General features: G+C 38.7%; 2 protein-coding genes across 3 annotated transcripts in view; one reads left to right on the forward strand and one right to left on the reverse strand.

Moving 5' to 3' along the window:
- On the forward strand, nucleotides 1-5,359 carry LOC147234156 (centrosomal protein of 83 kDa-like). Its single transcript, XM_086147395.1, has 9 exons — nucleotides 1-122; nucleotides 231-336; nucleotides 2,184-2,276; nucleotides 2,637-2,768; nucleotides 2,887-3,138; nucleotides 3,314-3,445; nucleotides 3,963-4,077; nucleotides 4,168-4,312; nucleotides 5,004-5,359. Exons 1-9 carry the CDS (start codon nucleotides 1-3, stop codon nucleotides 5,164-5,166), a joined length of 1,260 nt encoding a protein of 419 aa, XP_086003521.1. The 3' UTR covers nucleotides 5,167-5,359.
- Nucleotides 5,360-6,215: 856 nt separating this feature from the next.
- Nucleotides 6,216-12,769, reverse strand: part of plxnc1 (plexin C1) — a 35,049-nt gene continuing 28,495 nt past the window's right edge. For both annotated transcript variants that reach the window (XM_086146950.1, XM_086146949.1), the window contains exons 27-31: nucleotides 12,584-12,747; nucleotides 12,338-12,485; nucleotides 11,146-11,286; nucleotides 10,984-11,058; nucleotides 6,216-9,996 (exon numbers count right to left, since the gene is read on the reverse strand). In XM_086146950.1, the coding sequence (XP_086003076.1) occupies nucleotides 9,892-9,996; nucleotides 10,984-11,058; nucleotides 11,146-11,286; nucleotides 12,338-12,485; nucleotides 12,584-12,747 (633 nt within the window). In that variant the 3' untranslated portion in view covers nucleotides 6,216-9,891. The remainder of the gene's footprint in view (nucleotides 9,997-10,983; nucleotides 11,059-11,145; nucleotides 11,287-12,337; nucleotides 12,486-12,583; nucleotides 12,748-12,769) is intronic.

Below are 12,769 nucleotides of genomic sequence, written 5' to 3' on the forward strand. Positions count from 1 at the left end.
ATGAGGTCGTCTGCTGGATGGGAGGGCACTGAGATACAGCTGCAAAAAATACTAAATGATGAGAGAAAGAAGTCCAAGAATCATAGGACAATCTACCAAACACTAAAGGTTCAATATATCAGGTATAACTTCGATCATGTTTTGGAGTTCGGAGAAACAAATTGCCACTGAGTTTAGACAAAGCTGACTATTTGTTGAAGAGAGAATTGTCTTTTCTATATTTTTTACAGCTTGCTAGAGGAGTTCAGGCGGTTGCAAGATGAGCTGAAGCATGGGCTGGCTCAGCAGCGAGAACTGCAGGAACGAAACAGGGTGCTAGAGGCGCTTCGGCAACAGGTGAAACAATTTTTAGATTGGTGGAATTTCAAAGGTGGCATTTCAGTGTTCACAACACCACTGTATAAGCAGTCTGGGTAATAAATAGAGTGTGGTGAAAAAAAAGCATTTAGTCAGCCATCAATTGTGCAAGTTCTTCCTCTTAAAAAGATGATAGAGGCCTGTAATTTTCATCATAGGTACACTTCAACTGTGAGAGGCAGAATGAGAAAAAAAAACAAAACTAGAAAATCACATTATTTGATTTTTAAATAATTTATTTGCAAATTATGGTGTAAAATAAGTATTTGGTCCATACTATTTGGTCAAGTGCGCAAAACAATTCATCACAATACTTCGTTATTTACCCTTTGTTGGAAATGACAAAGGTCAAATGTTTTCTGTAAGTCCTCACAAAGTTTTTACACACTGTTGCTGGTATTTTGACCCATTCCTCCATGCAGATCTCCTGTAGAGTCGTGATGTTTCAGGTCTGTCGCTGGGCAACACAGACTTTTCTCTCCCTCCAAAGATTGTCTATGGCAGGGGTGGGCAAACTACTTAGTTCGGCCTGCCAAAGATTGGTACAGAATACATACTTGATGTGAATGGTTGAATGATTGGATCGATGAATGTGGGAGCTCAAACCGGAGATTATTTCATTTTTGGAGCGTCTTGAGAATGCTTGAGAATTTTCCTGAGCTGAATGACACACATCGGCTTTCTGGTTTAGCCTTTACTGTGGACACACTGACATGCATGAGTGAGCTGGACGGGAAAAACGATTTGTTCATGAAATGCAAGGAAACATCAGAGCCTTCAAAACCAAGCTGGTTTTATTTTCAAAGCAAATGCAAGTTGAGTCTTGTGTCAACTGCTGTCAACTGTTACTGTCAACAAATGCGTTTTTTTTTTTTTTATATGTATCGTATCTTGTGGTGACTTAGCCCTTCTATCAAATTTTAAAAGTCAATGCGACCCCTGAGCCAAAAGGTTTGCCCACCCCTAGTCTATGGGGTTGAGATCACTCCAGGACCTTGAAATGCTTCTTACGAAGCTACTCCTTCGTTGCCGGGCTGGTGTGTTCTTGCGAGGAGCCCCAGATCTAGACAGATTATCAGTGGACTTGTATGTCTTCCATTTTCTAATAATTGCTCCCACAGTTGATTTCTTCACACCAAGCTGCTTACCTATTGCAGACTCAGTCTTCCCAGCCTGGTGCAGATCTACAACTCTGTTTCTGGTGTCCTTTGACAGCTCTTTAGTCTTGGCCATAGTGGAGTTTGTAGTTAGACTGTTTGAACTTGTGGACAGGTATCTTTTATACTGATAACCAGTTCAAACAGGTGCCATTCATACAGGCAACATGTGGAGGACAGAGGAGCCTCTTAAAGAAGAAGTTACAGTTCTGTGAGAGCCGGACATCTTTCTTGTTTGTAGGTGACCAAATACTTATTCTTACAAGGAACTGACCAATTAATTAATTAAAAATCCTACAATGGGATTTTATGGATTCTTTCCCCTCATTTCTGTCTCTCATAGTTGAAGTGTACCTATGATGAAAATTACAGGCCTCTCTCATCTTTTTTTTTAAGTGGGAGAACTTGCACAATTGGTGGCTGACTAAATACTTTTTTGCCCCACTGTATGAGCCTTTCTTTCTGTAAATGTTGAAAAAAAATCAATAGATTTAACAGCCCAAAGTTCTTTTTCATATCTTCTGTTGTGTCCTCAAGGCAAAGAGAAAAAATTAACTTGTTTGACCTGACCAAATTCACAGTCATTAAATGTATAGATTATTCAACATATAACTGTAAATAACTGTAACCAATTGCTTGTGTGTGTGTGTGTGTGTGTGTGTTGGCCAGGTGATGACACCACAGCGGCTGGAGTTTCTAAGAAATCAGGTGCAGCAGGAGATTGAGGATCTACTCAGAGAGCGTTTCTCCAAACTTGAGGAGGTCAGTATCTTATGCACTCAATACAAATATTATGTTTGTTGCCACTTGTATCAATAATTAAAGAGAAGAGCAGACACTTGTATCAATAATTAAAGAGAAGAGCAGACACAGAATGTCCTTCTAGGTTGTTGGCAGGGATACAGTTAAAACCCAGAGATGACTCACACATAATTGTAACTCATAATTTTCAGGACTATTGACTGACTGGCCTGTATGTGTAACGTAGGATTGCTTTTCAGATAAATGTAAACACATCATAATGACACCTTCACAAAACAGAAGCTAATTTCACTTTGTCTGCTGGAGGGTTTTCTTCCTGGCTAATATTGTCACTTTCATGTCACTTGTTGTTTTTTGTAGGAGGCAGAGAAGTACAGATCTGAGTGCAACAAGCTGCAGCATGAACACACTTTCCTCAAGTCCCAGTTTGACCACCAGAGAGAAGAGCACCGTCGAGTACTGGAGGAGAATAGGATATGCTATGAAGCAAAGGTGGGAGGGTTGACTATCTGTCAGTAATGTGCTGCTTAAAAATCTTTAGATTTTACTTTTATTGTTATTTTAACATCCCAAATAGAACTGTTTAAAATATTTTCCTCTTCCTCGTTAGATTTCTCAGTTGCGGAGAGACAAGGATGAACTGATGGTCCAGTACCAGGGTACAGACGCACTGCGTGATGTTAGACGTGTGGAGGCTCTGCTAAGAGAAAAGGCCCAGCTCCACCTGCGGCTGAAGGGTCTTGAGACAGAGGTGGCTGAGCTGCGAGCCCAGAGAGAAACCTCAGGCCAGCAGGCCGAGAACATCCAGCGCATTCAGATCAGACAGCTGACGGAGTCTCAGGCTGCATTGAAGTCGCTGGAGGTAAAACACCCACTGTTCTGACATCACTTCACTTTTGAATTTGACTCATTCAGAAACTACCTTGTTGCATTGATCACAATGATTGTAGTTGTTCGTGGTGTATTTTACCCTACTATTGAACATATGGCTTTGAATTCCATAGGATTTTAAACATGATTGTTTGTCAATATGGCAGGCAGAGCGTCAGTCTCTGCGGCTCCAGTTGGAACGGACAGAGTGTAAACTTCATCTCAGCCATGAAGAAAACAGCCAGATCACCGGACGGTTGCACAAAGCTGAGAGAGAGGTCAACTCCCTAATCAGTCAGGTACATTGCCTTGTTTTAAACGATCACCGGTAATCACTTTTCATTACAGCTCCATATAATTATAATGGCCCACTAACAGTGAGCAAAGTATTGATACCAGTGACTTAAAAAATCCCCACCTTCTTTAATAATTGCCACAGTATTTTTTTTTTTGCCTAAATCAATCCCTTATTTAACATATGGCTCAGCTTTTTGTGTTTTCTGAAAAGAATACTTTGCAACCATTTTAAGAAGGTGACAAAATGATGTGTACATCTCATTGATATATGAGCTGACCTATGAGCTGCTGATGTCAGTTTAAAATTGTCAGTTGAAATTGGTATTATAGATGTTAACTCCTCTGCATCTCCCTCTCTCTTCGTCGTACATAGAGGGTGTATGACTACAGGGCATGATACATTTAAAGTGAATGAGATGAAACCCACCGCAGTTGTAGCTCAAATAATATGAGTAAACAAATAAACAAATCATAAATTAATTTATCAGAATTAAGGCATCCTTCTCTTGTGGTTATCAGATTGAAAACCTGAAGCTTTCATGCAAGCAGGATGTGGCCAACATCAGACTTGACTGGGAACGCTCTCAAGGGGAGCTGGAGAGGGAGAGAGACATGTTGCTGGGACAAATTTGTGGTATTGGCATTCACATTTAGAACATTTTTTCTTTAGATGATTTATTCTGACCAAATGTAACACTGATTGTGTCACTCGCATGTCTCTCAGGTCTGCAGGCAGATGAGGAGGTACTCAAGGGGGCGGTGGAGAGACACAAAAATGCTCTGAGGGAGAAAGAGAGGGAGATGGTCAGGAAGGTACAATCTGCCCGAGAGGAGGAGTTCAGCAAAATAGCAGCCCTGCAAGAAGACAAGTTAGGCACTGACTTTGCACTATCATGGTTTCTTACAACTCAAATGGCTAAATCATGAACGGTGTTGTTGGTCACGAGGCATGATTCATTGCTTAAGGGAGACACTTCTCATAAAAATATGTCCTGGACATTATTTTGATTGATGTTAAAGGACACATTGTTGTTGGAATTCCAGCACCTTAAGTCAAATACAGACACTTTCCAGGAATGGATGATTCTTACTTTGTGAAATCTTCAATATTTTAAGCTTTGTGCCAAGATGATCCAAACTGATTAATAGCATTACAATACATTCTGGCAGTAATGAATGTGTAAAGACTGAACAAAATCTGTAAACAGTTTTGTTTAAAAAAAGACCTGATGAATCTTGATAAGTGATTTTTTAAATGAAGGTGAATAATATAAATAATATAAGGCAATATTTCCAAATGCGTTTTACATTTTAAGCAGAGAAGAGCAGATGCAGACCACTTCACTATCAAAATATCAAGGTTAATATTTGACTGTTGTGTGTTTATGATGTTTACCAAAAACATGAAGTACTTGCCATCTATGGACAGATAAATTGACTTTACCAGGCTATACCACTTATTGTGCCATTTTCTAATACCAGAAAAATACGAAGTTAAATATCAAATCAAAGAATAATTTATATGTTCTTGATATATAACTTAAACGCCATGTTCTTTAGGTTGGAGTTGGAGAACCATCTTGTGGCACTGAAGCAGCGCAGTGCAGTTCAGGATGCTGCTAATCAAAACCAAAGGGAAGAATTAGAGGGGCGCCTCCGCAGCGCTCAGCAAGGGGAGGAGGCAGTACGCAGAGAGCTGCAGAGGTCAATGAGGTCAGTTTAAGAGCCTAATTTTCTCTGTACATAGCAGTAAGTATTTCAAATTTGTTACACGGTACTGCAACTTTCAGATTTTTAACACAATTTTTTTTTTTTTGCATTGCCTACAGATATTCAAATTAGAATTTTTTTTTTTTTTATGAGCTTGTAAATTTCAGATATTCTGGCATATAGATGTCTGCCTCTTCTCAGATGAAATGAAATTGAATCACACTTGTCCTGTGGGACTCAAAGTGCCAAAAAATTGGATTTGAAAATCTTACCAGTAATGTTTCTTGGCAGAAATTAAGGGTTAGCTACTAAAGATAAACCACAGACTTTGTCGTGAGCAAATGTATGTAGATGGTTGGGGTGTGGTTTGGATAGTTAATGTATTAGTTTAAGTATTAATGAGAGAATTTGACACGGTACAAGTCTAGGATGAAGAAAAGTGATTTAGATCTCTTTAGAACAGCTCAAAAGCTGGTAAAGCCAGAACGGAGGTTTCAGCTGGAGGTGATCCACCTACTCCTTTCCAAGAACTGGCTCTGACACTGTTTTGACAGAGGCTCAGTTAAAACTGGGAGCATAGGCTTGATGAATGTTCATATCAAAGTCAGTCTGAAGCACTTCAATGTGAAAAGCACTTTTCCAAGCCAAGCCAGAGTAATAAGCTCATTTTCTGGACGAGGGAAACAGGCTTGGGTGGGTGGGTGACCGTTTACAAAAGAATCATGTGCAAGATTTGGACCTCTACCCTGCAGCATGAACATCTTTGACATCACTGTTGTGTCTGTGTTTGCCTCTTTCAGGCAGCTTGAGGACAGCTACTTAGAGTGGTTAGAGGAGAAACACAAGCTGCAGGAGCGAGATGTTGAGCTGCAACAAAAATACACTCAGATCAATGAGAAATTACAGAGAGCAGCTGTTGCACAGAAGAAGGTATAATGTTTCTTTAATTTTAAAGGTAGAATTATAATGTAGTATTTTTCATTGAGGTGTGCAACCTTTCAGTGATAAAGAAGAACCACCTTATCCACATCCCAGAGTAAGTGCTATTGTGTAAATTTACTTTTCCAAGCTTTTGGCCAAGAAACACCATCTGGTCTCAATTCAAATATTATGATATGTCTTTTGTGCAGTAAAGAGAGGAAATACAGAATCTCACCACACAAGCAGGTGATATGTTTATTTGTCAAACTTAAGGGCAAACTGATGTTCAAAGTTGATGAACCTTTCTAAAGGGAATCATTGTCTCAGGTGGTCCTGATACAATATTACAATATTCTTTTTTGTCCATCTGTGTCATGTCATCTTGCATGACCAAATTAATGCAATTATCTTATTGGTTTTCTGTAATGCAACCACAATCTGCATAAATGTTTTGTAGAGGAAATCTCAAACCGAGAATAAAGAGAAGAAACTGAAGGATAAAATCCATTCACTGGAGGCCAAGATTGAAGAACTTGAATTGGAAGCTGCTGCACCCAAGACGTAAATGCAACATTGCTATATTGTCTGTTTGAAATAACCAAGTTGAATGAATTTCAGGCCCTTGTCTCAACAGATGACTTGTATGACATTTCCAACATGAAACCTTGTTTTCCTCCATCAAGATGTCCATCCCAGTCAGAGAAGCAATCGCAACTGAAATGGTTTAAGGAACTACAGCAACAAACCAAAGAGTTTTGGTGCCTCCCAGTGGGTGACCCAGCTAACCTCAGTGCTAGCCCCATATTCCTGACCTCTTCCCCAAATCAGTTACCCTGTTTTGGATCTGAGGCCCCATTTCCCAGCTTATCGGTAAGTGTGTTCAAGTGGATCTGCATCAACGTGAAAAGCAAATGCTTGATTGTGGTGAACTCTCTTTGAGAACAACAGAGAAGTGCTTGCAAAATCAATCATAGATGCACACTATGTTGTTTCTGCCATATTACATGTTGAGAAAAAGAGACTCCAGGCCATCCAGGGCACATTCATTTTTTGGAAATATTAATAAAGTAATTTTCTGAGGGAAGCTCAAATATGTAAGAAACTATAGCTTCATGTTTTCAAATACGAATGCATCTAAAGAAGCAAATAAAGCAAAATAGTGATGTGTATTAAACCAACGGGATACTGTAGGGACAGGAAGCAGGTACAGCAATGAGATTAAACAACTTTTCTTTATCTCAAACACAATGAAAATACAGTTTAAAAAGCAATGAAGTCAATATTATTAAGTAGAGCACAATGGAACCCCAGGTAATTATGCAAATAAGACAGGATATACACAAAAGTCAAAAACCCTGCAAAGTGGGAAACACATTTAAAGACTAGAGCAAAAGCAGAAAATGAAACTGATGTCTACTAAAACAGTATAAACCTTTTAACACAAAAGTCCAAGGGGTAAACAGACAGAACCATGAGTCTGCACAATGAATACCATTTTCAGTCAGTGATAAATTACATTAAAATGATGAGACGTCACAAAGAGATCCCTGAAGCGGGGGATTAATTGGTGGGCTAGTTTAACAGTGCTATAGTCTCTGAGTTGATAGCTTCAACAGACAGCAGAAATTGACATCATCAGCTCACACTACTGTGCCATTACTGATATGTTTGGGAGTAAAAAAGAAATCTGTATTTGCTAATATTCTGTACGTCAAAAGTTAAAGATATTTGGCACTTTGTGAATTATTACATGTCGAACTTCATTGACAAGTCAACAGGTTTTAAATGCGGTAGTCAAAAATAGCTGTTCAAGAAATCCATCTTCAACTTCCAAATCCAGAATATAGACACAACAAAATGTCAAAAGACTTTCTGAATGCTATCCTGGAGTCCAGCATATCTGTTTGATGATTTGTATCCCCTGGGATGAGCCAGATGATGAACATTGTTTTGTTTCCAGTTGAATGAATACATGTGTTAGATCAGTATTACTTGAAGAAAAATAGAACTATTGTCCTGCATGAATTCATATACGGAATCTTGTAGAGAGTAAGAGGATTATTTAAATAATGTTAAAATTCCAACATCACGTTTGGTCGGTATCTTCTATCAGAAACATCCTGACATTAATTTTGACATAAATCTTTACAGTTCATTCACCAGTGCACTTTTTCCAATATGGATTCTGAAACAGAGCTTTCTGAAAGGTCAACATTTAGGACTGGTTCACAGATCAGTCGGCACTCCATCATGTTTCCTACTTGTGTTTAGGAAGAGCAACAGCAGAGAGAGCTTTCAGTGTTGCGTGAGAGGCTGGAAGAACTGGAGTTTGTCCAGCGGCAGCAGCTGGAAGAACTGGGCTCACTGGTTCAGAGGAAAGAGGGAAGGGGAGCCTACTCTTAAGTCTGACCTGTGACTCTCACATTTGTGAATATAAGATTAAGCACAGTTTTGTGGAAAATACAAATAAAATAATAAACTACTGATTTCCTTTTTACTTTTATTTTGTTGCAGAATATTAATAGGAAAAATTTAAAATTAAACTTCATTAAATTCTAATGTCCTTGACAAATGGTGGTGTCTTGGGACTGGTAGAGAAGTAAAATGATTTGATTATGATGTAGATTCAATCATGGGATTTTAAGAGATGATTGTCATCATTACTTAGCACTAAAGCAGGATTTATGAAAGGTTATTGATCTATTCAAAAGCAATAGTTTTCAAAGAAATAAATGACATGATTTGAGTATATTATTCTCCATGGTACATAATTTAATCAATAGTATTTGAAGGAATGTCAGAACACAAAGTGTGAAAATGCTATGGGTTTTCTTTATCAGTTTGCTGGGTCTGAGACACCAGACAGGCTTGGTCCTCTCTAAAATTCTATTCAATTAGTGTGAAAGGACACAACTTCATCGTTCTGATGTTGAAACCCAGCCAGTCTGTCTCCATACCCTCACACATTGGGTTGGCAAATGCCAGAGACAAGAGGAGGTTTTAAGTAAACAGCAAAAAGTGACTTATCTAAGCCCTGAGATGCACCTGCATTCAGAGACAATCCAAATTATTGTCATATAGAACTCTACATCGTTTTTCCAAGATGTTCAAGCCATGTGACTAAACTTGAAAATAACATTTTAGTCACCAGCAACAAGCCCAAAGGCATGCAGACATTAAATTCTCTGAGCCATCAATCCCAAAAGTATGTAGTCATCACATCCTATATAAGGAAGGGATTGCTGCCCAAGATTTGGGTGCTGGACTTGCCCACCTGTAGGAAATAGATGGCTCATTTTAAAGTGCACAATATGAGAGCAGATTTGTATGCAAGGAGCATGCTAGCTATCCCTAGAATGGGTTACATTGACTTACAAAATTTCTGATGTTCACACAATGAATCATAAGTTAAATTATATTCATAAATAATTAAATTGTTAAAAATGTCCCTGTTTTTTTTATTTATTTTTAGTCATTGAAACATTTTCCATTCTAAGGAAGAAAAATGTACATATAAGATGAAGTTAATTTTAAAACACTACAGTCACTACAGTACAGTGACACCACAGTCACTGTACTGTCGTGTCAAATCTACACTACAGAGTGATTTAACGGGAATTGGGAATAGTGAATCACAAACAAACAGACTTATATTTGACATCTTTGGCTTCATGCATTAATTTGAAAAGTATGTCATCCTATCCTTCCTTTCTGCAGCAGAGGATGCCGCTGGGAGAAGTGTCTCTTTCCAGCCTTTGGTGTGTTCACCCACAATTTCTTGATGTGTCATTGTCATACGAGTTATAGGATGGGATGTTCAGCTCCAGCTGCAAGTCTTCAACCCGTCAAACAGCTTTTTGACATGATGCAGTTGCTCCAGGAGCTCAACAGGAGCCCCGATCTCATCCAGTTTTTCAATGATCTGCAGAAACGAAGAAATCAAATTTCTTGTTCATGTTTTCATCTGTTTCAAATCCATTCAAAAATTAAAAGAAAGTAACTTTAAGATGATAAAGATCTATTTGAGTGTTTACATCTTGTCTTTGGCTTGAGCAGTAAAAATGTAAAATTATCCTGGGTTAAGATAACTTTCTGAGGAGAGGTGACACAATAAACTGCATAGTGAACCTTGAGAAGGTGGTGACTATATCTGAATTTACTCATTGTGATCCTATTGTCACTTTTATATCAATAAAAGTGGTTTTAGGTTTGCAGGTTGCAGTATAAACACTCTGTAAATAACAGGAAATGAGAGAAGGAAATCACTGCGTTATTTCCTCTTTCGGCAGCATTTTGTAACTGGTGGTTTCAAAAGGCAGAACAACTACGAACTGTTGCTTTCTTTTATTAAAAAATTGAAAACCGCTGAAAGAATATCTGTTGCCATAGTGACAAAATCAAGGATGAATTCATCCATGATCTGCCACTTATCCTTCAGTCAGGGTCGCAGGGATGCTGAAGCCTAACCCAGTCAATTACCCAATCAGCCCAAAGTAAAGTTGCTGTGATAACTGAAAATATATATACTATATGCTAAAATTCATGCCATGCAATAAAATGACACTGAGATGTTTGAATATCTGCCTCGATGGTCTCAATAACCTGCTCCTCCGGGACCAAAAACAGGTTGTGTCATGGTGTATCAATGATGATGTGTGAGTCAAAATGTATAAAGGGACAATGCCATTAATGTCTCTGATTTTGACTGTATGATTTATCTTGTTTAAATGTTTCTCAATGCTTTATGAAAATTTAACTTTCAAGAGCGGGGCAGTAATTTGCATATGATCCAGATTTGGCTTCTCGTGTATCACCCGCATATTGTCGGTATTTAGTATTTACGCGGATCTAAACGGGACACTAACAGAACTGCATGTTACATGCTGCATCAGGGTGAGGGAGTACTGACCTCTTTGAAGTAGCGCTTGATAAATCTGAAGAGCTCTCGAAGAGCTGCGGCTTCATTGAATTCATGTTCATGCTTCTGAAATGAGTAGAAAACAGTAGTTTGTCCACAGACTGTCCATTTAATGTGATTGCTCTTTTAAATGTTATTTGAACAGTATGATACCTTTGACTCCTCCTGCAGGAAATGCCTGAACTCAGAGTCAGAGACTGGCAGCTGATCTTTGATCTGCTTGTAATATACCTTCACTTCTTGCTTGAACTTTGGGATTTCTTTTGCATAGAGCAGCTTGTTGGTTGGTGCATGCTGGAATAACATGGAATTGTTTACATAAGACTATTTACAGAACAGAACTTTGTCAAAATAATTATAGTCTGAGTAATACATTTTGTTTAATTCTCAAGTTGAATTTAATCAAGGTAAATGTAACATCAAAATGCTATCTACGAAACTTCTAGAAGTGTTCAAGTACTAATCATGTAGATTGTGCTTGTGTTGCTTTGCTTTATCACTCACAAATACAAATCAGGCATTTCACTGCTAATTGTAGATACTTAAAAAATAATTGCAATAGTCCTGCATGATATGACATTACATGTCTGTTAACATGTCTATTAACACTTTTTACTCAAGGTAGATCCTCTTTTCTTTTCGGTGGTTCCTCTCATGAGTTACCACAGCCAGTCATCTGCCTCCCTCTAACCCTGTTCTTGACATACTCATCTCTTAACCTGACTAACTTCATATCCTCTTTCACTCTTTCAGCTCCCTCTACAGCAGGGGTGTCAAACTAATTTCTATTGTCGGGCCACATACGGCCTGGGTAGATGTCAAGTGAGCCGGACCGTTAAAATAATGGCATACTCAGCAATTAATAACCAAAATATCATGTCTTTCCTCTGTTTTGGTGTAAAGAAGTACAAGAACATTAGGAAAATCTTGGAATTTCATGAACAATCCCTTTACAAAACAGCTTGAAGTTACAACGGGCTTTGCGATACTATTAAAATATGCGCGGAATGCACAGGGAGCAGTATTGTGAGTGGGTACGTGTTTCCCCGTGCTTATTATCGTCCTATATTCATGCAGATATAAATATTACAGGAAAAGGAAAGGTAAAATAGCACAGTACAAATGACTATATGTATGCAAATACTGTATGGTAATACAGTAGAAACGGTGTTTTGCTTAACAACAAAATCGCTTAACGACAGACCCTTTGGATCGTAACACTGTCGTTAAGTAAGGACCACCTGTATCCACATATAGGGCTCCAAAGGTTAATGTTCACAGCATTATGGATGGAATCCTTTGCAGCTAAACCAAAGGAAACTGGGCTTCATCCCTTGCTCTTCACCTTCCCGAGCTGGATCTCGCTGAGAGAGAAAGAGTCCATGAAGGCTTGAGCGATCACGGACAAGCAGCCGTCCAAATGTGGGGGCTTCTCCATGTCAAACACAAACTGGGGGTTTTTCAGGATGTTGATCCAGAAACGCAGAGGCAAACTAAATGAAGAGTCAGTGTTACAATTTCGTTGTGTGCACCGAAGTTTCCATCTTACATAGAAAGGCAGTTCATGAATTTAACGATGACCCAGCCTTACCTGTTGGTCTTCCAGATGTGTATGACATCAGGATCTAGGATCTTCATGTCATCTGCCTGAGTGTCCAGGAAGTCAAAGAAATATTTCACAGCATGGTGGGCTTTATGGGGAGGCACCCCCCAGATAGAATGGAACAGGTTTTCCACAAATGAATGCACTGCCACCTTGCAGAGAAAAACATGATCA

Source organism: Fistularia commersonii, chromosome 5 (genome assembly GCF_037954325.1).
Source record: "Fistularia commersonii isolate RoL2024-O1a breed Wild chromosome 5, RoL_Fcom_v1.0, whole genome shotgun sequence".
NCBI classification, from domain to species: Eukaryota; Metazoa; Chordata; class Actinopteri; order Syngnathiformes; family Fistulariidae; genus Fistularia; species Fistularia commersonii.